Source organism: Abramis brama, assembly GCF_963993115.1.
Source record: "Abramis brama genome assembly, chromosome: 3".
Lineage (NCBI taxonomy): Eukaryota > Metazoa > Chordata > Actinopteri > Cypriniformes > Leuciscidae > Abramis > Abramis brama.
In genome coordinates, this window is record NC_139965.1 from 54,764,856 (window position 1) to 54,790,395 (window position 25,540).

Consider the following 25,540-nt stretch of genomic DNA (forward strand, 5'->3'; position numbering starts at 1 on the left):
TCTGCCGGTGGAAGCTTGACAGCGCTGACCTCTTCTTGTTAGCAGCGGCTTCATTAAAGGGGGTGTCACCAATGTCAGGCTTCCTATCTTAAATGATAGATGAGGTACATGGAGACTATCAGTGGCACAAAGACAAACTGATAATGTGTTTGATCACAAACAAAGAGATCAGTGATAGTCAAGTGTACCTCATTCATCTGCTTCCCGACTGGCTTTAGCCTCAACATGACTTCAACAATTGTATCCGCCCAGAACTTACACAGACTAACCTTTTCCTTCATAATTGCTTATCAGGTTTTTACAGCAAGGAGCACATAAATCATATTGTCACTCTTGAAGCGGTACCAAGAGAACAAATTCTTTAATTAAAGCATGTTCACCATTATGTAGAGCTGGATGGGGAAATTGTGCTGGCGGTGTTTCAGATATCAGGGGATTGGCTGTAACTGTGGGGCCAATTGTAAGGCTAATTATCCACTCTCATGAATCAATACGGTTTCATTCAGGGTAACAAAATATCACTTTAAACATTATATTCATTAATTAATGCCACAGTCTAAAATAAAGTTTCTGGAGGATAAAACCACAGCATTGTGCAATATTCTGTGTCAAATCTGCTCCTTAATATCTGGTTATAGAATTGTGTTTTGACCAAGCGGCAACCTTCCAGTCTCTCTCTTGAATCCAACACGGAAGTGACATAAACTGCAATTCATCAACTGGCCGCTGTAGACCACCCAACTTTACAGCCGAAAAAAAAATATGTTTACAGCCTGGTTTTGGTCTATATAGCTAATTTTGCCCCTCATGACAACTGTGAGGGGGGTGAATTTGTTTTATAACTCATCCGTTTAATTTATATTAAGCCTTAAAGTTCTGCATAATTAAGGGCGTGGCCACTTGAGTGACAGGTGGATTGCCGCTGCTATCACTACTAGCCGTTTGTCTGCTGTCTGTTAGCCGTCACATCACCTCAGCTAATCCTGCCTCTTTACCCATTTTCTGTTATCCGGGACTGACGCAAGGTGACTCGCTGCCAAGATGGCGACGGCCGGCTCCGCCCACTTTGGGCTTCAAAAATACTCTTCAGAAACCTACGGGTGACGTCACGGACACTTCATCCATAGTTATTTGATGCTATTAAAATGGGGAGTACTGCGCAGACTCGGGCTCCGAACGACATAACGAACGACCGTTACTGGGATATTTTGGCTTAATTTTTCTACAGACGAGCTGAGCTTTTTTTTACAGTCTATGGTTGTGACACACTCCATAACCATCCAGAAAATTTTGTGTGACTTGAGCCACAGTAGACCTTCTTTTGGCTATGACCAGACAGGATAGCCTTCGTTGCCCTCATGCATTGATGAGCCTCGGCCGCCCGACACTCTGTCGCCGGTTTGTGGTTTGTCCCTCCTTGGACCACTGTTGGTAAATTCTCACCACTGCTGACCAGGGTCAACCCACGACTATTGCTGTTTCTGAGATACTCTGACCCAGTCGCCTTGCCATAACAATTTGGCCCTTATCAAAGTCGCTCAGATCTTTATTCCTGCCCGTTTCTCCTGCATCCAAAACGTTGGTAATGAGAACGGATTGCTTGCTTACCATCTGATCTACCCAGACCTTAATATGTGGCCTTGTTAGGAGATGATCAATGATATTCGCTTCACCTGTGACTGGTCATAATGTTTTGGCTCATCGGTAAGATTATAATCAAGTACTTTACATGTGTACTTTATCAAGTATGTTAGTCAACACCTCAAAATAAGGGTATTTCTGTCATGACAACTCTCTGAGATATTGGCATGGTAATGGATATGGCAATGTTAATATATTTGGTCTTGGCATAGTTGATCTGCTACGCTGCCACAGCAGCCAATCAGCTGGGCTATGTAGATGACGATGCGATCGCTAAAAAATTGAGTTTCATGACAGAACTTTGTATTTCTTTAAGCATTACAAGATATTATTAAAGCGTAATGATGTAAAAGTAAAACATTTAATTTGACATTAATACAAAGTGCACTTTTTAAAAGTTTTAAGAAACAGTATACTCTCTTTAACCCTCTGGGGTCTAAGGTGTTTTTGAGGTCCTTGAGATGTTCTGACATGCCCTGACATTTATGCTTTTTTCAGTTGCTTATAAACATATTAATGGCAAAGGTATAATTACACTCTATTTAGCACAAACAGGGCTACCATAATATGTGAGCAACATGTATGTACATGTTTGTATTTTTGAGAGAATAATGTTTATGCATGGTTATTGAAAAAACTAAAAACTAAAGTTTCTGAAATAAGGCCACAAAACACATACTAAATATGTGTCCACAAGACTTTTGACTAATGGATGTCGTCGCCTAGCGTGACTACGTCAGACTTCCTACTTCCGCTCAATTTCATTTCGCTTCTGTATTCAGTCTGAGAAAGCGTAATAGCTTTCCGTTTTCCTGAAAACAGCCGGCCAATCAACGAACAGAGGGCGGGCTGAGAGCCGTGACGTAGACGCTGACTGTACCGTGGATGCGTAGATTTACTTCACATAATCTGCAAAAGTCGTTCACAGCCATGTTCACTCCGGTATTTCGCTCGATGGTTTTGTTTTCGCATCATACATGTGTTTACAGTGGAAGTTAGATGCGGCTGAGCATGCGCATAACACACGCCCTAACCAAACGTTATGTGATTGGCTTACGGGTAACCAATGATTTTAAACCTCCGACAAGCGCCATGCATATTGAGTGGTTCACACCTGAGGAGACAATGGCCCGCATAATGGGGCTGCATACATAATGAGCCATTCATTCAGGTGTGTGACTGAGCCACAAGAAAGAATGCAAGAGCAATATATATATATATATATATATATATATATATATATATATATATATATATATATACAGTATATTCTACCAAATTGGTTCACAGTTGGAAGCATCTCAATTTCTTTTATTTTTCCACAAATTGTGCTTGCAAATTGTATAATATCCAAGGTAAACATGTCTAGTAATTGTGCAGTTAATTCTCATACTGTATTTTCAGTTTTGGAATATGTATCCTCTCCCCAAATTTGTCACTAATAAAACACAACAAAAATTATTTAAAGAAAAGGCTTATATTTACCTTTTAATAGTTTGTTTACATCTACCTTGTAAATATATATTTTTTTTATTAAAAATGTTACAATTACAACAACAATTCAAGTGTAATCTTTCTTTGTAAAAACTAAAGTATACATTTTATCATACATATTTCAAAGTTAAGGATTCATTACTTTGAATATAGCCTACATTGGAACAAACACTATAATAACATATTATTTGATTATTTTTGAAAAAACATACTATATTTAACATATGACCAAAAATTGGCAAACAAAAGCTTATTTGATGTGGCAGTCTATTTTACAGTAAAAATTTATAATCTATCCAAAACTAGTCAATGAAATGTTGTGTTTCATATGTCTGTAACATATGTCTATCGTTTTTATTATAGGGAATATAAATGTTAATTTGCAGTTTAATACGTTGCTTATACAAATACATTTTATTTCAACATTTTATTCGATTTTTACTCATCTCACTATAGCAATATAGTTTGCTAAAAGCGGATCATTCATTCACACACAGAAACGCGATTCAAATTTAAACCGTCTTTTTGCAAGCTGTGGTAAACAGCGCGCATCTCTGCCGTTCATTCATTCACACACAGAAACGCGATTCACTTGAGAATGAAAAAAACTTACTACAGTATTCCTCAGCTCAGCTGGATCCGTTGCTCCTTGAAATACCAGCACTTCTGAGGTACATTTTCCATTATTATTATTACGATAATATTATTCCTCACAGCGCCGCGAGACGGTGTAAACAAGTACAATGATCTGAATAAACTTGATGTGTTTTCTCGAGCTGATATGGGGGCGTTCACAGTTTGCATGGATTAGCTCAGATCATTTGCGTTTGAATAGCGCGCGCTCTCCGTGGGCGGGGTCACATTAAAAATAATTAGCTGAGATGAGAACGACTGACATCTCTCTCTTTTCATACAGATTACATAAACAGAGAATATTTGATTTAGTTTTGAATTAGATAATTTAAAAGTACACACTTGAATGATTATAAAGATATATTGCTCGTGCCTGGGTGAATAGTATTCGCTGAGTTTTGTTTAAGTTTAGAGACGTGCTCCAAAAAAAGTTCACCGAGACGGACAGACAGAAAGCACACCCTGTTTATTTTCTTTATTTTACAAGAACACAATGTTTTTTTTTCGCTTGTAAGTGGACACATAAAAAAGTAGACATTTAACAGTTTATTTTTTTCATATTTCTTAAGTCTGTATGACCATAAATGACGGAGTATTTTAAGTTTATTTTGCTGCTATGTGAAAAAAATCTAGCAAAATGCGCAAAATACTTCAATGTACAAAATCTCCTTTCAGTTCAATTTAGCTTAGCTTAGCTCATTTTCTGTAGAGCAGTGGGTAGCTACATTTTTGTGTAGCTATAGTCCATCACTAGGCTTGTTCCATTACAAAGAAAGCAGCTATTTTAAAGCAGTCTCTTAGACAGCTCTCAGAGAAAAGCAGACTGAATAATGGCAAAAGGAGACATGTTTAGTCAGACTCGGTGGCTCTGTATTACAGCAGAATAGCCTGTGTCAGAATCCAGTCTTTCTAAGCACATGATTGCAAAGAATTGCTTTAGAGATCATCCATCTCCAGCTGAACTCTTCAAACAAAATGACCAGAAATGATCTGGACATAGATGACTGTATGTGTTGTCTTTTCGTTCTCATTATCTTTCAAAAAAGGCTGTCGTTTCATGTCTTCTTTTCATGTCGTTGACCAAATCACAATGAAGGTCATTCAGGAGCTATTCACAGTTGTTTTGATGCTGCTCTCTCCTAGTAATGCCGGTCTTGAGTGTGTTTGTGAGAGTATTGTTTGTCCCCGATTATGCTGAGGGAAGAAAGACCTGTCCTTTGTGTCTACTGGCCATCTGTGCTTCATTAGTGTTTCCTATTTGGCTGCTCTTTCAACTTTTCAACTTGAAAAGCCTTTCATAAAACACCCTGAATATAAATGTGGAGAGGGAAAGTCATTTATACTGGTGGGTTTACTGGGTTATTTATTGTGTGTACCTCATTACACACAATATATCAGATATTTATTCTGATGGTCTAACCAGTACTTATACTAATTTTCACATTAGCTGTTTCCATCCAAAGTTGCGAATGTAACTTGTGCACAAAATCAGAATATCGCATAGAAAATTTGTAAATAAAGCACCGTGTTCAAGAGAACAAAAACGTCACTTCCTGGGAAACTGGCCCAAAATATCTGTAATATCCCCAAACCTGTTCAACGGAAGCTCCGCCCCACAGCTGATTCTAAAGATTTCATTGGTCATGTCAAACAAAATGATTGCCTACACCAAACACTAATCTCTAAGGGTGACATGACAACGATGCTTAAAACGGAGTTTTTCCTTAAAATTTTCCACGTACAGACGACACCATTGTCAAAACGATCCCCATTCACACGCATCTGCGAAAACGACTAAAAACACTGTTCTGCTGCCAGGCCATTAGATGGCGATGAAACACCATAGATTGAACACGTAATATGCATGTGCATGACGTCATTGTCTTCAGAGATTCGTGTTTTCGCTGTTTATATGGAGACCCGTTGTCAAAAGTTCCCGTTTTCAGGCACTAAAAACGCTGTTTACGTGTAAACGAATGACCAAAACGCTTAAAAAGTTTTACGTTTTTAGTTGAAAACAGTGTTGTGTAAACAGCCCCTTACTCTACCCATCACCCTTAACCTTAACCAAAGAAATGAGCTGTAGGAACGGAATTTCGCTGCACTGGTTTGGAATAAAAAAATCACACCAATGTGATTGGTTCACTGTTTAGACAAACCACATCCACTGTTGAGGCAAAGTCATGTGAGTTGTTTGTTGCGCATCAAGGGATTTATTTAGTAAATGTGTTTCCATCATAGTTTACATGCATATCTTCTTTTCTTATGCACATTTTTAGAATTTGTGTGTATCTTAATGTATTTTCATCCAGTGTTTTTTTATTTTATCTTATTTTTTTATGTGATAATAACCCAAATTTATCATAAAAATAGGTGGATGGACACAGCTATTGAATTATTGGACAACCATTGGACAACTGTGGCTGCCTCATTCTGCCTGTAAACCTAGGCAAACAACACAAACCATTCATTCAGAGTGTGGAATAGCATAAAATAAGCCACCAATTGTCTCGGGTAGATTCAACCAAACGGGAAGCAAGCGGTGTGCTTGGTAAAATGGTAAATGTGATGTCAGGTTTGGTTGGTGTTGAAGCCAAGGTTTCTGGCTGAAAAGCAGACAAAGAAGATATCCGAAGCTTCGTTTTATTAGCATCTAAACATACGCCTCACAGCAGTGACCTATAATAGAGACTGAATGCCTCTGAAAAAGGTATTGACGTTAATAGTTAGTGTCATTACAGATGAAAAGGGACAGCTATTTCCCCACAGTGTTGCCATGTGCAAAATAAGAATACAGAACAGCTGGATTGCTGATGTATCTAACAAGCATACAGATGGGTTTGGAGTATATGTAGATATTAGGGCTGTCAGTTAAAGGGATTGTTTATTCCGAAATGAAAATACTGTAATTATTTAGTCACCCTCATGTCATTCAAACTAACTTTCTTCTATGTAACACAAAAGAAGATCTGTTCTGTTTTGCTAACCATTGACTTCCAACGTATAGACAAAAATACTGATACATTCCTGTAACACAGTTGAAAGAAATTCACAGTTTTTGAGTGTGAGAGGGTGAGTGAAGACTTTCATTTTTCATTTCTGGTTAAACTATCCCTTTAAAACAGACTAAACTCAGGATGTGCCTAGTGCCATATATGTTCTGTAAGTTCTTCTTTAAGTCAACATGTCAAGTAGTCTGACCTCGTAATGTAAGCATGAAACCGGCTATTGTCATCATTGGACACGTCACATGAACTTTTCACTGTTAGTTCGAAATAAATATTTTTTCAAGGTTTCATTCTCTTATCTGATCATTTATTCATGAAAATATGTATTTATTCCTGTAAAGCCTATTCAATATGCAAATTAATTCTAAGGTCTCTAAATCATCAACATGATCAAAACGTGTACACAAACTGCATGCCTTCTGTCCTCTGTTTGATAGTTTAAAGTTTTTTTAGCAAATAAAAAGCCTTTAGTATCATTCTAAAATTGTGGTGTCTTTTTGCTGTGAAATCTTTGCTGATTTGCATAAAGTAAACATAATAACTTTTATATTGTTAGTGATATTTCAAGATGAACACTTACTGACTGAAGCAACGTACATTTACTTGATTAGCCATACATCATTATTTAGAAAAATCATGTTAAAATGTGAGTATCAAATATGATTAGTACACAAATATGACATTGATTTACATTACAAGCTAACAGAATTTCATCTTTTCTGCCATATAAATATCAGCATTTGCACAAAATTACATATTTTAGTTTGTGCATCTGAATAAAAAGTAGATTAAGTTTTTGCTTCTAGTATGAGCTCCATATTGTCCTATATCATACTATATGAGCCATAAAAGCATGATGTATCAAATAAATATATATATATTAGGGATGGTAAGATTCACCGATTCGCATCGGTGCATCGGCACAAAAGCTAACGATGCGATGCATCGATTTAAATAAGTGTGCATCGGATAAGTTGGCATTTGTATCGCGATGCATCGTTCCTAACATATTTGCATCGGTAAAAAACGATTTATTCATTTATATTTATTAGTAGATGCGCTATACTTCTACTATTTAGAAAGTGATCAATCATTTGTGACCAATATTTTATTGTGTAACTGCTGCGTCCACAACGAACGCGAATAGAGCGTCTGGAGCTAGTGGTTTCCATGTTAAAAAGACGCGTTGACGCGCGTCTGGTGGTCTTGCGGCGCGATAGACACGTTTAGCACGGCGCGATGGACGCGATTTCCTATGGCAAGCCAAAGTATTCATAAACGCCTGGTCAGGCGTCTGATTGCACACTGACACGTCAAAAGTGTGCGTTTTGACAGACAAACTTTGCCAGATTTGCCATAAAAGCGCGCGTTCTTATGGTGCGTTCACACCAAACGCGAATATGCGTCTGGCGCGAGTGATTTCAATGTTAAGTCAATGGTAAGACGCGTTTACGCGCGTCTGGAGGTCTTGCGGCACGAATGAGGCGTTTAGCGCGGCGCGGTAGACGCGAATTCGCCTCATTTGCGCGAACTAGACGCGAATTGAGCGTCTGGCGCGTTTCGCGCGTTAAGCGCGAATTGTGCTTTTTGTGCATCATGCGTTTGACGCGAATTCGCGTCTGCCGCCCGAGTTGAAAAATCTGAACTTCTGCGTCAATTCGCGCCGCGTTAACCAATCAGGAGCCTGCCTGCTTGCTGCTGTCACGTGGTGAACTGACAGTTTAATGTTATTTTATGTTTGGCCTCAATAAATTATTTTGTAATATGACTAAAATGCACAACAAAGCAAATCTTTCACATAAAAACTCGATTTCAATATGAGAGATAGCCTACTCATTTGTATTTAATGCTATTTATTCCATATCTATTCTAGATTAGCCTATATGAAACTTTATTAATCTAATGTAAAGACACCAAACACAATTAAGTGTATAATTAAAAAACAAGGCAATTTTATTTTTATCTAAATTTTGATAAAACTGCAATTTAAATATATTATTTCTATAAGTTCTACAAAAAAGGACAAAATAGATAGGCTGAATAACCTGGGCTGCGTTCAGCCCCGACAAAACGTTGCACAACGTTTTTTAAACAGAAACGGTGATGCGTTGAACACACTGTTCTGATGACGCAAGAGTTGCAACTATGGCAGCTGAGAAGGCCATTCTTTGTGTTTTTTGTGAAGAATTTTCGGAGCCTGATGAAGTCGGTATAAATATGTGTTTAATACTACAAAATATGCCCGATGTTACAGTTACTGCACTTGCCGCCCAGAACAAAAGAGAACATCCCGAGTGAAGGGATGGTTGAAACTGAAATGGAAGCACACATCTTACCTAATTCAGACTAAAACACATCTATTTAGCCTCACATACTGACTTTATTTGTAGTTCATACTGTTTTAATACCCTGTATTTTCTTTCTCATTTTTAGGAAAAGCACTTAATTACCATTGTTTATTTCTATATCAAATGTTATTTGCAATGAAGCTAAAAATATAAACAACTAACATCATTATGTTGATATCCTATATTTTTACAATAAAACTTAAGACAAACATGTCTTCTAATATCCTCAGTTGTTGCGTATACCGAGCTGCATTGAACACATTTGTAAATTACTTTCCTTGAACCCATTGTGCGAGTTCACTTTAAAACCGCGTGCTTTATATACATGTTGCTGTTGATTGGACTGCAGTTCTGACACACCCACCAAACAAGAGAAAACGCATCTCAAACCCCGTTGCACACCGGTGCACGCCGTTTCCAGGAAACATGACGTTCAACCCGGAAACCGTAGCAAAACGTTGCGCACCGTTTTGAACTTGAACGTGCCCCAGGCGTTTATGAACACTTTGGCTTGCCATAATTTCCCCTCATTCGCGTCTCATCACCATCACTCAACTGTTGCTCAAGCGCGTTCTCTCATCACCACTGCTGCAGCTGCTACGTGAATATGACGCATCACAACACTACGGAGTGCGAGGCGTGTCATGAGAGTCACCTACAACCTTAAAGTAGGATATATATTTGCATTTGAATACAGTTATGAACGTTTATTTTTTTATTATTGTTTGTTAAAACAGCATCTTCTTTCAGCTGAAAAAAAAAAAAAAAAAAAAATTGTTAAACTTTTGTTTGTGAAAGAGCCATTAAAAGTCAGGCACTTAAGCTACTTTATGATTTGCTGTATGTCTGATATTTATTTTAAAATAAATAAAAGTTAACTATCTATAATTGCATAGCATCATATTACATTGAATCGCATCGTGCTGAATCGCATCGAAATCGTATCGCACCGCATCGTAATAGTAGTGAATCGTATCGCATCGCATCTGTAGCTGCTTATATGTATCTTTAATGTATCGTATCGTTGGCTATGCATCGAGATGCGTATCGTATCGGCCTTATTATGGAGATGCCCATCCCTAATATATATATATATACATACTGTACAATGTATATTGTCTAAAGGTTCAATAAACTTTTTTCTGCCTATTATTTTATATTCCAGGCTTTGTATAGTTAAATATGTTACAATATGTTGTTAAATACTTGAGCTGAAGTATATTTCTGCGGCATTAAACAGAATCACAAAAATAATGACGCATATATGCCATAAAATGCTTTTGGTTACAGTTGAATTGAAGCACTGAAATTGAACCTTAACTCACTGTCGTTGTCCATCCATCGCTATCATGTTTGCCATTTTCTGCGCCATTACCTGCTAAGGTGTCTGATGCCATTTGTGTTGCTAAATGTGCAGAAAACATATTCAAGTCCATCTTTGAGCAGCAGCAGATGCGTTTCTGAGCGGTTCATTACAGCACATCTGCACATGTGTCCATTACTGCCAGTGAAGTTCAGCAGGTGGATGTGATGGGAGGGGAAATGTGCTCACATAACAGCTTTTAAATCAGCACTGCCAAAACCAATGAAATATGCTGGTGAACTTTTCATTGGCCTTCGGAAGCATTTGTTGCCTGAGTCCTTTAAACTTTATGATTTTCTGGTTGTCTGCATGCCAGGCATAATGAGAACATGAGCCAACATTGTCAAAACTGGGAAAAAAAAAAAAAAAAAAAAAAAAATGTTTTGCTTATCTAGTGTTTCAACTCTTGTCATGACCATGTAAATCTGTAAATCTTGTACAACACACACAAGGATTCCAGAAAAAGTGTACATGAAGAAAAATCCAATGGAATTACAGTATTATTACAGTACTATATTATAACAGTAACGCCGCTAAAAAGATAATTTAGACATCTTTACAGTTCAAATAACACACATGTGAATTAAAATATAATATGAGCTTGTCGCATAGACTGATGTTGTAAGCGCCTGACGATACAGGGTTACAGCATGGTTTTATTTTGTTTCTGCAAACTGAGCGATTAATCAGTCACTCTTTTCTGTGGTAATTGACAGCAAGGCACAGATGTTTTCAAAAGAGTTTAATGGAATACTCCAGGTCCAACAGAAGTTAGTCTCCATGATATCAAAATTGAAGGGTTTTTTTGCTTTTAGTATGAATATGTTAGTCTTATTGTTGTCTATAAGCTATTGTGCTCCAAAACAAAAACTTTGTATTTAGAAGATATTAACATTCAAAACTTACAGTCTCTCACTTCTGCCAATATGGATAAATGATTTTGATAACATCTCTCTGCACTTCAGCTTCTCATCAGATTTACTGTCCAATCAAATACTCTCTAGAATCTAAAGCATCCCGCCTCATACATTATAAATAGACTCTGAAGCTACGGCTGAAATCGGTCACTTGTTTACACATTTACTATTCTCTACATTGTGAATGACACATCGTGCCCTATATAGGGGATAGGTAATGATTCAGATGGTGTAAATATGCTTTCCATTGGGACAAATGAAGTCTGGTTATACAATAGTGTCACGTGAACCGCCGCAGCGCACACACAGTCTGCTCCGGTCCAGAGACACGATAGCACAGAGCGGATCATAATGATCGAGTCGATGTAGATCAGAAAACGTAACGGACCCATTTCAGTTCTTCACAGAATGCTATTTTAAAGCGATGTGGAGGAGATTAGGAGGAGAAACTGTTAGAGATTAGGAGGAAACTGAGGTTTTACCGAGCTGTGATATAAACAAAACGCTATTGGCTATTTTTAAAAAGGGGAGGAGCTGTTCGATATGTCCCGCCCTGTCTTCCTATTTCAGTGGGCCTTTTAGCTCAATCCCCACAGTATTTGTGGTTTATAATGCTTATACATGTTTTAAGAAAACGAGGGACAAGTCAAGGTCAGTTGAGCTTAACTTGTACTGAACCCAAACCCATAGTGAACCAATGTGTACCATTTCAATACTGTGCGAGTTTGAACCCAATCAGTAATTCCTGTGCTATCAACATCCTTTTACGCTTTAGTAGCCACGCATATAGTAAGTAATACACCTTCAAGACAGATCATTTTATTCATGTCTCTGTTTGTGGGAGCTTGAATTGCCTCTACTCTTTTGACCTTGTCAAAATCCATAATAAAACTGATTTAAGCAGTGTCTAATGGAGCTCCCGGGTGTGTTATTTTATGTGTAACTTAGAAAGCGTGCTTGTCGTTCTTGAGTTGTGGCCTCTTTGGACAATGACCTGTTTTTTTCCTTTGTTTCTGAGGCTGCATTTTTGACGCCACGAGTGGGTGGTCATGTCTGGGAGCAGACTGGAAAGTAGTGAGGTGTTGACTCTCTGAGGGACAGAAAGCTGTGAAGTGTCCAGGCTCATAAAACCGCACTTGTCCGGGCTGAGGTGCATATACATTATAGATGTGGAGAAACAAAGAGAGATGTGATAGGTGGCAGCAGGAAGGAGGAAGTCATAAAATGAGTTGTAAAATCATGCAGGACTCTAAGGGAAAATTTTGAAACAATGAAACTATCCAGACTTCATAATATACTCAACCACATAAATGTGCTATATTTTTAGAAAATTGATATAGTGTTATATAATGCTAGACTTTTGTTGCACATGGGTGAAGTGCTGAAGTGTTCCATTTTCATTAATAACGCTAACTACACTGTACAAAAAAGTTGTAAATAAAAAATATATTGGAGCACTGTATGATTTACAAGTAATATTATTTCAGTGTTTCTAATTCCTTCCCTTTTGTGACGTAAATTTGAGTGAAACGGCTTCTTGAACAAGAAGGCAGGACTTGATTTTGTCCATGGGGCATTGATTGGATGGTTGTGGTTTGCTATTGGTCAATCTCATGTGAGTGACTGGTGGCCCCGCCCTCGCGCCAGTAAACATATCATCAGAGAAGAGATGTCGCTGCAAGAGGGAGATATTTTGGTTAAAGATTACGAGGGCACATAAATTTTAAGAAATAATGATGTGCATGGATATATCATTTATAATACGACAATATGCCATAAAAAAAACAAAAACAAGAATTGTCATTTAATTCAGTGTGTTCTTAGTTTTTTACTCAGAAATTGCTAGTAAATTTCACAAAAAAATAAAATTTTAAAGTAAATCCTACACCAATTTTTTTTTTCAGTCTAGAGTTTCTAAAGACTATCATTTTCTGCCTAAATGTACCGCCATGTTGCTAAGGTGTTGTAGGTGGTTACTAGGGTGTTGCTATGCGGCAGTTAGGCGGTTCTGGGTCATTGCTAGGTGGTTGCTATGAGTTAAAAAAGTCATAGCAAAAATGCTATGACATTTTTGAAAACACACACACACACACACACACACACACACTGGAAACCATGGACACACACACCCGGAGTAGTAGGCAGCCATTCACTGCGGCGCCCAGGGAGCGATTGGGAGTTAGGTGCCTTGCTCGTGGGTATTGAGGGTGGAAGAGAGCGCCTTTCATCAAAATTTATGGGACGAGAGTATTTAAATGAACCACGCGAAGTGATTTACTAAGGTTTGCGCTCATCAAATTACTGGTATTGCCCAAAAAAAGCACGTCTTAAACCAGACGCTAATTTGCGCTGCTCTTGGTAGATTGTGTTGGTCATTATGGAAATGATCCAGTGTTCTTTAATTTGCGCGTCATCAGTAGATCATGCACAGAACTTTCCTGTCCCATCTGCACTTTTTTGGAATTGCGCTCTCATGCTAATTTGCTCTGTTTTGTAAATCTGGCCCCAAAGCTGTAGATTAACCTTCAGTATGAGCAATAGTAATATTGGGAACCCTATAGTAGAGGGAGAAACTTTGGCCTTTCCAGACAACAAAAACAAAAAGGCAGAATTTAGCTTGATGCAGTACAGAATTAGCATTGTAGACCCACATCTCTGCCAATAATCAATCTTCATCACTCTGATATGAACCAGTTCTGTACTGTACCATATGGTGAGCAGAAGTAACAAGCCCTGCATTAGAAACCTGTGAACATTCAGTTAATTTGGGAATTTACTGTGTGACCACTGCATAGCATATGTCCTATGTTTTACAGATGTATTTTTGTACAGAAACTGGATATTAATGTCTCAATTTCTATTAAGCAGTTTTTATTTTTCCTTTTTTATTTGAGCCTTTTTTAATTGATCTATTTCTTTATTCAGTGATAATATCATTTAATATTTAATATTCAATGCTCTTTAATGCGTCTCATAAATTAGCCTACACTACTGGTAAAACATTTGAAATAATTAAGATATTTTATCTTCTGCTCACCAAGGCTGCATTATAGTTTTATCATAAACGCAGTAAAATATTAAAAATAACTGTTTTCTATTTGAATATATTGTAAAATGTAATTTATTCCTGAATTTTCAGCGTTACTCCAGTCTTCAGTGTCACATGATCCTTCAGAAATTATTCTAATATGCTGATTTGCTGCTCAGCTATTATCAATTATTGTTGGTGCGTATTGTAATGATCCGTTGAAATTCAGTGTTTATGAATGCCACAACTCGAGACTTAAAAGGCGTATGAATCATAGGAATGACCCTCAAGCACAAACGTGTTGCATTGGTTCATGAGTCTCGTTACTGTCTTTCCTGTGGTAATCGTGCTGAAACTTTTGTTGCACTCCAGAGAGTCTACAGGCTTTATATGTGAAAAGACTTGAAGGCATGTTTTCGGATAGATATAAATCTCACATTTGATGGATAAATGAGCCCACTGTCACCCGCTGCGCATATCAGAGTTTTGTTGACCTCAGCAAGAATTTTCCTGAGAATGGCAAAAATGCATCATGACCGACTCGCCTTGTTCTTGCATTGATGGAATGATATCAGGCATAAAGCATCCTTATGTATTAATAATCTCACCTTAACATTGTTTTAAAGATGAATAGTTTGTCACATTACATTTGAAGTTATGTTCTAACTTAACTTACTACTATGGGACTCCTCCAGTGCTAGATTTGGACATTTTCCCTGCATGGCATGTTTTATAGTTATGTTAACCTACAGTATACATATATTAATAGTTAAGAATGAAATCCCAAGACTTTATGAATGAGATCTGAGACATCATTGCATTTATTATGTGCATGCTGAATGATCATGCAACACTGCACATACTGTATTTTTCTCATGGCAGGGCCGACATGCAGCATGGTATCATGTGAAATAGCTACTTATGTTATTTTTGGGTGGATCTTTAATTTACGCTGAGGTCTTTATTAAAAGTACCATGACTACCCAGCAGCCTACATGGTGACCACTGCTGTTACCACCCAGACACATCTTTCGGAGCGATAACTGCCCTGTGCCGCTGCTAGATAGAAACTCAAGGGCACCGTCTTTCAAAAGAAGTGTTTTCTCCTTACAATCATTTCCTCTCTTGCTGAGTATCAAGGTCTTCTTCTGAAATAACTGAAATAATTCTTCTGTTATTTCATAAGTCAGCACCGAGAATAATCACCAAGTAGTTTGAAGTATACTGCCGATCAAAACACTGGACAAAAAAAAAGCAAAAAGCTTACTATAATTTTATCATCCAGCTTTATGAGATGCATCCTGGGATGCTTCTTTGAACCATATTGAAAGATTCTCAGTGTATGTTGGACAATTTTTGGCTGCTTTTCCTTCACGATCTGATCCAACATCCATTTAAAAAAAAAAAAAAATCTAAAATTATTATTATTATTTATTTATTTATTTTTTTTAAACTTTTTTAAGAAATAAATATAACACTATTGTCTACAAAAGTATTTTCAAGCATTTAAGCATAAACATTCAGAGCAAAAGATTTTTATAATAATAATAAAACCTTTTGTCAAGCTTTTTTTGTCCGAGCTTTTAAAAAAGAAAATCTAAAATTGTTTTAGTTTATGTTTGTAATTTTTTTTTTTTTGCAAGAAATTAATACAAAGCTACAAAACATTGTCTACAAAACTATTTTCAAGAATTTAAGCATAAACATTTAGATCTAAAATATTTAAAATATTTTTTTTATTTTTTTTTTATGAAAATCAAAATACTTATTTGCTTTCGATAAATAGATGGGGTAATAATAATAATGATTTATAAATAAGTGCAAATAAGATAAAAGGTTGATGGTACATGTGGTTTAACCCAAACCCTAACTTTAGTTCGTTTATTTCATGATTGCTCTGTTTATCTCATTTACCATCATAAACAACGTAAATGGCTTTACACACCGTCACACTGCTGCCATTCAGATAAAGCACAGAGTGTGTAGCCTGCATGGTCCTGATTTAAGATCAGATGTATTGACCTCATCTGTGGCCCTCGAGATCCGCTCAGCTTCTACCCACAGGAAATTCAATCTTGCTACATAAGCGTACGTGTGTTGAAGGGAAGGCCACACTCATTATCTGTAGTGCAGCAATAGGCATGTTTTGTCCTTAATGAGAAACATGCCTCAAGAAATCAGATTACTAATTGATTATTGGACCTTGAGATACTTTTTGAATTGCTGTTTTGTAAATCTTTATCGTACTGACAAGTGATTTTATTCATAAACATATTTAAAGAGGACCTATTATGCTTTTTTCATTTTCAACTTTCTTTAGTGTGTAATATTGCTGTTTGAGCATGTAAAAGGTCTGTAAAGTTATAAAGCACATCGTCATTACAAAGAGAGTTATGCTCTATATCATTAAAGGGTTAGTTCATTCTTTCACACTCGCCCTCTTGTCGTTCCAAACCCGTAAGACTTCCGTTCTCTTCAGAAAACACAAATGCAAATCTTATTGATGAAATCTGAGAACTTTCTGTCCCTCCATTGACAGCTACACAACTACTACTTTGACACTTCAAAAAGTTCATGAAGAGATCGTAAAACTAATCCATATGAATTAAGCGGTTTAGTCCAAATTTGACTGAAGAGACACGATGAGGCCTGATGGAGGGAAGACATTATGTCCCTCCTGCCACAACCTTGAACTCCCCGATGTATGGCCGGGACACCGTCTCAGCTCCTCAGCACAAACACAAAGAGTGGATGCACGCCGCCATCTTATATACCCGTATGTATATTCGATTTCAAATTTCATTGTCCGTCTTTCTAAAACTCAGAGGTGATTGGGGCTCCCAAGTGAGACCCCTAATATCAGTCGGCATAATGTTGACGTGACTGACAGAAAGGGAACCATAATTCTAACGAACATTCGCAAACTTACACGGTCGAAACTACAGCTCTCGAGCTGTGGTTAGAAGCATAGTTTCTTACATTAAATAAAGACTTACAGTAAATAGGTCATGCTCTTGGGCACAATAACCATTTTAACGATCTAAGCGCATGGTCTAAAGTGCACGGCGCAAGCACACTTAGGGCGTGTCCGAATCCACTTTTGCTAGTTTAACGGCTGGAAAAATGGTCTGCGCCCGATGCATGGTCTAAAAGGGTTGTCTCTATTCTCTTAATGAGTAATGGGTGTGTTTTGGGCGTAACGTGCAATAAACCAATCAGTCTCATCTCCCATTCCCTTTAAAAGCCATTTGCAATTTGCAAGCGGAAAAACTGAACGCTTCTCTAGGAAACGGATCTGCTCGTGCGCGAACCTAAGTGTACGCACGTTGTGGATCCACCTATAGCCACACATTACTAATGCGCTCTTAAAATAACAAAAAAATTATAGTCTATTTCAGTTGCCTCAAAATAGCAACGCGCCAACAATGCGCCTGAACACACCTCGTTTTCAGACCAGCACAAATGGGCGCAAATGCATTTGCTACTTAAACAACGTGGCGCGGGACGTGAAAATGATAACTGCGTCGGGCTGATAGGGCCCTATATCTTTCATTGTATATACAATTTAAGTTCTATTTTAGTGTGCCAACAGTTACTGTTTTTGAAGAGTGTGCAATTGCGTAAAATGCGCAAGGGAACTACGATGAATCAAACATCAAATAAAGCAAAATGACTCGGAACAATAACAGTGAAGTAGTCATTAGGTGCCATGATTGTTACAGCAGCATCTTGGAGAAGTTATTACTCTTCCACCTACTGTACATGTGTCGTTATTAACGACAGTAATATATTGCTGAATCAATGTGGTTCAAACGACAGAGGAGCGACCATGTTCCTACAATTTTGAGAAACAGTCATGACTAGTTGATTAATTTCTCCAACGATGCATCATACGATGGTAGTTAATCAGCAAGTTACATTACATGGCAGGGATCTAATGTCTCCACAAAGACAGTAAAACCTCAGATCACCTACTGTACATTGTGAGAACCAGCAAAGTGTACCCACAAGGATACCAGCTTAATAAGCCAAGTCTTTATGAAAATCAAAGATGTAGAAAGATTTATGTGATAGCTGGGTCGAGGTTTAGAGAATAGAAAATATCATTCGCTCAGCAGCATAAAAAAAAGAACAAGTCATCAAGTTATTCTAACAGACTGACAAAGCTAAAAACTGATCCTGGATCTGCACGAAACTCAAACTGCACATCCATGCCTCCTTTGCTTCATGAACTCATGTCAGCATGCCGCCGCCCGATGCTCTGTTCGACCATGGTTACTGTGTTGACACTCACGCTGTATCTCCTAGGTAACGCTTGCCTTCCGAACGGCAGCAGGCGTGGTGTTACGGCACGGCTCAAGAAGCTGTTCCTATGCTCTTCTACCAAAGCCCCATCCATCAGTACACAAAGCAAGTCCTCTTTCAACACAAGTCTCCAGTATCTTTCCTCAAACAGCTCTATTTCTATCAGCGTATTGGCCATACTCTTGTGAAAAAGAAGTGCACTTGATTTATTAAGTTTAAACTTATAGTGTACTTCATATCCTTAAAGTATATTTTTAAAAACTGTACTTGCAGATAATATATATATATAAATTTGTAATATTGTCACATTTTACTTGAAAGTATTTTAAATCATTAAATATTTTGTTGATATTTAAATAAGTACACTTATTTTGATTTGTTGAGTAAACATTATAAATCACATGTAAAGTACTTGTGAACTGTGTATTTTTCAATATCACATTTAATATATTTGAAATGTACTAAATTACAACTTTATTACAAATGTGTAATTACAAGTATATTTTCAAATACATACAATTTTCAACAGAAATGACATTAAGGAATAATTTTAGTTTATCATAAATGCTTATCAGTACATTCAACAGTACACTTTTGCCATAATTCAGATATAATAGAATTATGAAATAGCATGTAAAGATGTCCTGTTAAATTAATGTAATGTTGAATCTAATTTATAATTTAAACTTATATTAAATGCAATTAGCTGAAGAGTGCTTTTTGATAGAATTATACAGTAGGCCTATTCTTTTAAAGTGCATGCCTATTATTTCCATAATAAGTACTCTTAAAAGCGTACTTGTTTTTCACAAGGGTAATTTCAGTCCTTTCATTTCTTTTTATTTAACTTTTCTTAACTATTTCATGTTTGACCTCTCTGTATCTCTCACTCTTTTCATTATTTTTATGTAATCCAAAGACATTCTGCTGAGTATTATACTGGATATGTTATAACCGCTGAATACCTTCTGCAACATTGTAGCGAATTCTAAATATCAATTGTATTGAATTCTTGAAGTAGACTAGCAAATGATGAAATGTCATATTAACTGCTGATTGTTAAATGCTCTGTTTTGTGTTTTTAACGAACACATTTAGATGCCAAAGAATGCTGTTATTGAAATACATATCCATCATTTTATGAAAATGGGGCTGTTAGCATGAAGTGGTAATGATGCTACAATTAGTCTATCACATTTGATTGCTATACACCCAGAGGGCCGCTTCTGGGATGAGAAAATGATGTTTATACGTGTCAGTTCTGTTTGCCAAACGGTTGACGAGTCGTCTTCTGTGGATCACAGGGTCATATGTCTGCCATTTGTCTTCCACGCTTCAGGTGTCAAAGTAATCACTGTGCCTTCCATAGCCACCATCACCTCCCATTGATTAATGTTGTATTGGCTCCTGCTCCACAGTGATTATTTTTAAAGATTATTTAGCCTTTAGGGGTGTAAATAATGTGTAAATCTCAGGCACAAGTCAAATCATATGCTAGATGATCTGAGCTAGAGAAACGCAATGTCCGAAAGGGCCGTTCAGGGTCCAAGAACGATAACTATAAAGATAACCATAACGATAACTGTATTTGCATCCACACCAATGAACGATAACGGTCTGTTTATTCTAAGCTCGTGTGCTGCGGTTTCAAATTGTGTGCAACGTTATTGGACATGTTTTTGCGGTTCTTGTTGCATTTACCTTGCTTTAACCAGCAGATGTCCTCAGCATACTATGTTTTGAGTGAAGTTAGTGTAATCGATCTGATAATCTAACAGTGAACGTAAGTTAGTCAATATAGTGGAATAAAAACAACACCTTGTCTTTTTTACCACAACTTCAAAGGAAGCAAGACAGTGTTGTCGGAACGAAACGAGACCCACTTCTACCATTTATTCAGAGGGTATGAACGATTGTTTTCCATATACATTTTCTTGAAAAGGGGCTTGACTTGTCATACAGTGGACGATTTTTCTGGACCTCGGCAATTATCTTCTCCACAATGTTGTCTGCCGTTTTAAATGCGTGAGCCTTTAAATTACAATGAATTCTGATTGGCTTTCAGTGTTTTATCGTTCATCAGCAGGAAAAAAATCGTTCCGAAAGTGATCCCAACGATATTGTTTCTCTACATTGTTATCGTTATAGCTGTGGTGTGAACTCTGCTATTCTTTAATATTGAGAACTATTTTTAGAACTATATCTTTATCGTTATCGTCCTTGGTGTGAACGGGCTTAAATATGAGCTGAAAGCTTTTTTAGATTTAAGGCTAATAAGGTTGAGACACCAAGACCTGTTAAGATATGGACAGATGGAAAGTCTTAGAACAGAGCTTAAAACATGCTTTGGATATTTGAGGTTTCATCTTAAACCTCTGCAGGAACATATTTGAAATATTGAATGTGTGATGCTGCTTTTATACAACAGTTCAACAAGTTAATGTTGAGTAATGTACATTTTAGACACAATATATCCTCAGTTACTTTGTGTATTTTTACTTTGACAAGGAAAATTGTTTCAAACAAAGCCAAAGCATAATGCTGCAAGTCTGTGAGCAACACACAGTAGTGGTTCTTTGTTCCTAAATTAATCCGAGTTGTTCAACAAATTGGTTGAGTGAACGCTTCAGTGACTCACTCATACAGACATTCACTTGTTTCAGTCATAAATGAATCAGTGTTTTTAAACAAATCAGTTGAAGTGATTCAGTGACTCACTCATAAAGACTGGCTGTAACTGAATATGCATACTTGCCTACTATATAGTAGGCGAAAAACAATATGTGTAAAGAGTAACATTCACAGTATTTATAAAAATGTGCAAAAAGTAGCACTAGCACTGAGATTTTAAAGTTTGCATCAAACTTTCACACTTTTCTATACCATGAGGCCATGGAGTAGGATTTGTGAATGCCTGTGAAGCCTATGACGAATGTAGTACGTCCAGATTACATTCATACTACACTCATTTATACTATATAGTACATACTTTCTAACAGTTGCAAACTACTGACTCAGAGAGTATGCAATTTCAGATATAGTCAGTCACTTGTGTTTTTTGAACAAATTGGTGAAGTGAATGATTCAATGACTCACTCATACAGTCACTTGTGGCTTTAGTAATTAACGATGTAACTATCATTTGTGTCAAAATTGTTTTATAAGTACTAATGTAGAAAAAATATAGATTTTGGATCTCATTAAATGTTGTACATCTAATATCCCCTGTGAAATATAAAGTCCTCAATTGTTTTGTCATTATTTGGTACACTAATTATTAATTAAAAGAAATCAGATCAATGCTGTTAAGATGAGTAGTTGAATCATAACCGGGATGTTTTGTGTTTCTTTACAGATAGTGTTGAGGATGAACTGGAGCTCTCTGCCGTACGGCATCGACCGGAAGCTTTGGAGCTGCTGGAGGCTCAAACGCGTTTCTCACGCAAAGAGCTTCAAATCCTCTACCGGGGCTTCAAGAATGTGAGTTAATGCTTCTAACTACATATCTGATGTTAAAATACAAAGTTTGATTCCTATTTATTCTTCTCTTATTTTGAATTAAATGGTAAATGGACTGCATTTGTATAGCGCTTTCACAGACCTATGGCCACCAAAGCGCTTTACATATAGCCTCACATTCACCCATTCACTCACTCATTCATACACCGACGGCCGAATTAGATTGCATTTAGTTAAAAGTTTTCCTTATGAATGTTGGTTTGATGTGGAACATGCCAAACTTGGCAGAAAATCTGTCACGCTTGCTACAATAATCAGGTCAGGAAAGGTCTCTAGAGTGTCCCTGAGGCATAAATGTCCTTTGTTACCTCTGGTGCACAATGTAATGAGACAACACCGAATTAACTTGACCCAAATTGTCAGGTGACAGAGCATGAGAGTGGCACAATGGTCCTTTATTATCAGACTCTCAAGGGGAGGAATCAGAATTCTTCCTTAAGACCACACACACGCCGCTGACAAGTGACTACACAGTTTTGCTAGCACCCTGTCTTATAGTTAAAGTGATGGCCACTTTCGAAACACTGCTTTGTGAAGCTTTAAAACCTTTGCGAATCAATTGTTTCTAGCCAGTTATTCAGGGCAAAATCACATGATTTCAGTAAATGAGGCTTCGCTATATCATAACTGTTTCAAAATGTTTCAATTTCAATGGTTCGCCACTAGGGGGCAATGATCTCTGCGAACCAGTTTCTATATCAGTGGGTTTTTAACCCTGGTCCTGATTAGTCTTACGTAGCCAGACCTTCAGACTGACAGCAGAAGGTCTGGACTCCAAAGCAGGTTTCATACATTTCAAATGTAACACCGATGTCCCTACAATAACAGTTTGATGTGTAAAACTTATTTTAAAGAGTCCATGCTGCGAACTTTACAGACTTGACATACATTTTTAAATCCAGCGTTTAGTTGCTCCTGATAAGCGCTCATTGTCACAGTTGTAAACACGACAGCCTTCTTTTTCCATTTGGAGGTTTGGCGTCAAGGCATCTTTGATTGGCGTCACGATGCCTCGTGCATTTTAAAGTCCACTTAGGGAAGCGATGCTATTCTGATGCTTATTGTTTCTCTTCTTTGAATTTGCAGCGCACAAAGTCTGCCAATTTCATCAATCCACATTGCCGTTGAAAGCTTTAAGATACAGCCTGTCTGAAAGTTGCCACCATGGCAAGTGACAAAAATGCGTTCCAGTGTTGGAAATTTACAAATCTTTTCATCCAGAAATCAGAAGTTGCCAGTGAGAATGAAACTAAAATGTATTCTTGCTTCTGTTAGAGAGAAATCAATATTAGGCTAACCTCTGTAACCCATTACATTTCTATAACCTTCCCAACACTATTCATTTTCCAATGTTGTGTCCTGTATTGTAAATGTTAAATCTCTTTGCTTTTTTATTATTTCACGTTTAATATCACCTGACATTTCCACTTCACGTTTCTACATGTTTGATTTTTGACTGTGAAGTACTAAAATCCTTCAAAATAGATTTAATTAGTAAATCATTGTCAAGGGTCCTGTTCCAAATGCCGCCCCAAGGCCTCACGTTATTCCTCTGACTCCACACTTTGATGGTGTAATTGTAGAGCTGAACAAAAGGGCATATCGGGGGCACGTGAGCTCCTTCTGAAACATAAATTGTCCACCCTACAGTCTCGTGAAGTTCACAGACACACACACGCAACAGCTATTGCAAGTCTGCAACTCTTCAAGTGTGTCATGTGGGACAGGCCTGGTTCACTTGTTATTCTTGTGTTGATGTGTTGCTTTGTTGGTCCATGCCTGATTACAGAGGAAAAACACACAAAGTGAATAAATAATTGGCACTTGTGTCCATGATAACAGCCTTCTGAACAGTTATAGTCAGACCCTTGCCATTAGAAATCATTTTCTATTCATCTATTAACATCTTTTTCTGTATTTCAAAGTATGCCAGTGTTAGTCAAAGAGAATTTTAGTTTTTACTGGAAACAGGCATTCAGCACTGCTTTTTATTACTGATCCTTAATTTCTCACTATTACTGGTACTTTTGTTTATACCAGACAGAGAAATATTAAACACGGATTGAGAGCATGTTCATTTGAGCTTTTGGGGAGAATCACTGTGTTGACTAAACCCCTCCTGTTTAACTTGCTATACAATTCATTATTGGTATCTTTGCTAATAATGTTGAACAATTAGGTAAAAAGCATTTGTTAAAGAACTGGCAGAAATCATCCATTCATACACTATGGTTTGAGAGTTTGGGGTCAGTAAGATTTTTATATATACACTACCAGTCAAAAGTTTTTGATCGGTAAGATTTTTATTGTTTTTAAAAGAAGTCCCTTCTGCTCACCAAGGCTGCATTTATTTTATTAAAAATACAAAAAACAGTAATATTGTGAAATATTATTACAATTTTTAAAAAGCTGTTTTCTATGTGAATATATAGTAAAGTGTAATTTATTCCTGTGAGGCAAAGCTGAATTTTCAGCATCATTACACGTCTTCAGTAGAATATTGTTTTCATTCTTCAGAAATCTTAACTGTTGTAAGCCCGTCTATTGGTCCAATGGGGGTTTCCAATAATACGGGGAATGTTTCTCTGCGTGATATGTCTTTCCTTTTCGCAACACAACAAGATTAAATGCAATATATTTTCTCACATGCAATAACTCGTTTCATCTGACTCCATAAATGAAAAGGATTTTAATGATATCTGTGCATCATTAAAATGAACGAATATTTGATTATTTTTTTAAACTCTGATTATATTTTACCCGCTTAGATCAGGAAACTATATCGCTTTGAGTTCCTTACCAGGTCTCCGGCACAAGGGGCCAGTCCCGAAGATCAGAAGCAGAGGTAGTTGGCTAAATATCTAGGATTTGCCGTAATTCCCACGCACACAATCGAAGATATATTCATATAGCCCCCGTGGATGCCCTTCAGGAACTTAATTCAATCGTTTACTTTAGTAGCGTTTTTTGACCACCATTTAAAGACGTTAGTCGATCAACTTTACCTTTCTTAAAAATGGCTTTGTTTGGCCAAACTCGTGGCTTGTTCCACGTATACTTATCTAAAGTAACATTAAATTAGAACAGAAGTCATCAGACGCGTCCAAGCTAGGTTGACCAACCAGCTTCTTGCTGATTCTAGACGGACAAACCCGTCTTCTCATCCAAGTACACTTATTTTCTGATATCAGTTATCAGTCGTCACTAATCTCTGACGCAACATTGTGGAAATATACGGATCCGTTAATCTATTTGGGAAAAACAAGTCTCAGAGTCGTTCAGAA

At 37.2% G+C, this 25,540-nt stretch overlaps 1 protein-coding gene across 6 annotated transcripts in view; it reads left to right on the forward strand.

Moving 5' to 3' along the window:
* kcnip4a (potassium voltage-gated channel interacting protein 4a) overlaps positions 1-25,540 on the forward strand; it is a 199,151-nt gene that overhangs the window by 158,708 nt on the left and 14,903 nt on the right. For 5 of the 6 annotated variants that reach the window (XM_084109428.1, XM_084109430.1, XM_084109431.1 and 2 more), the window contains one exon: positions 22,093-22,217. In XM_084109428.1, the coding sequence (XP_083965554.1) occupies positions 22,093-22,217 (125 nt within the window). Of the gene's footprint in view, positions 1-18,740; positions 18,847-22,092; positions 22,218-25,540 lie in introns of all 6 variants that reach the window. The other variant, XM_084109433.1, reaches the window with a different exon arrangement.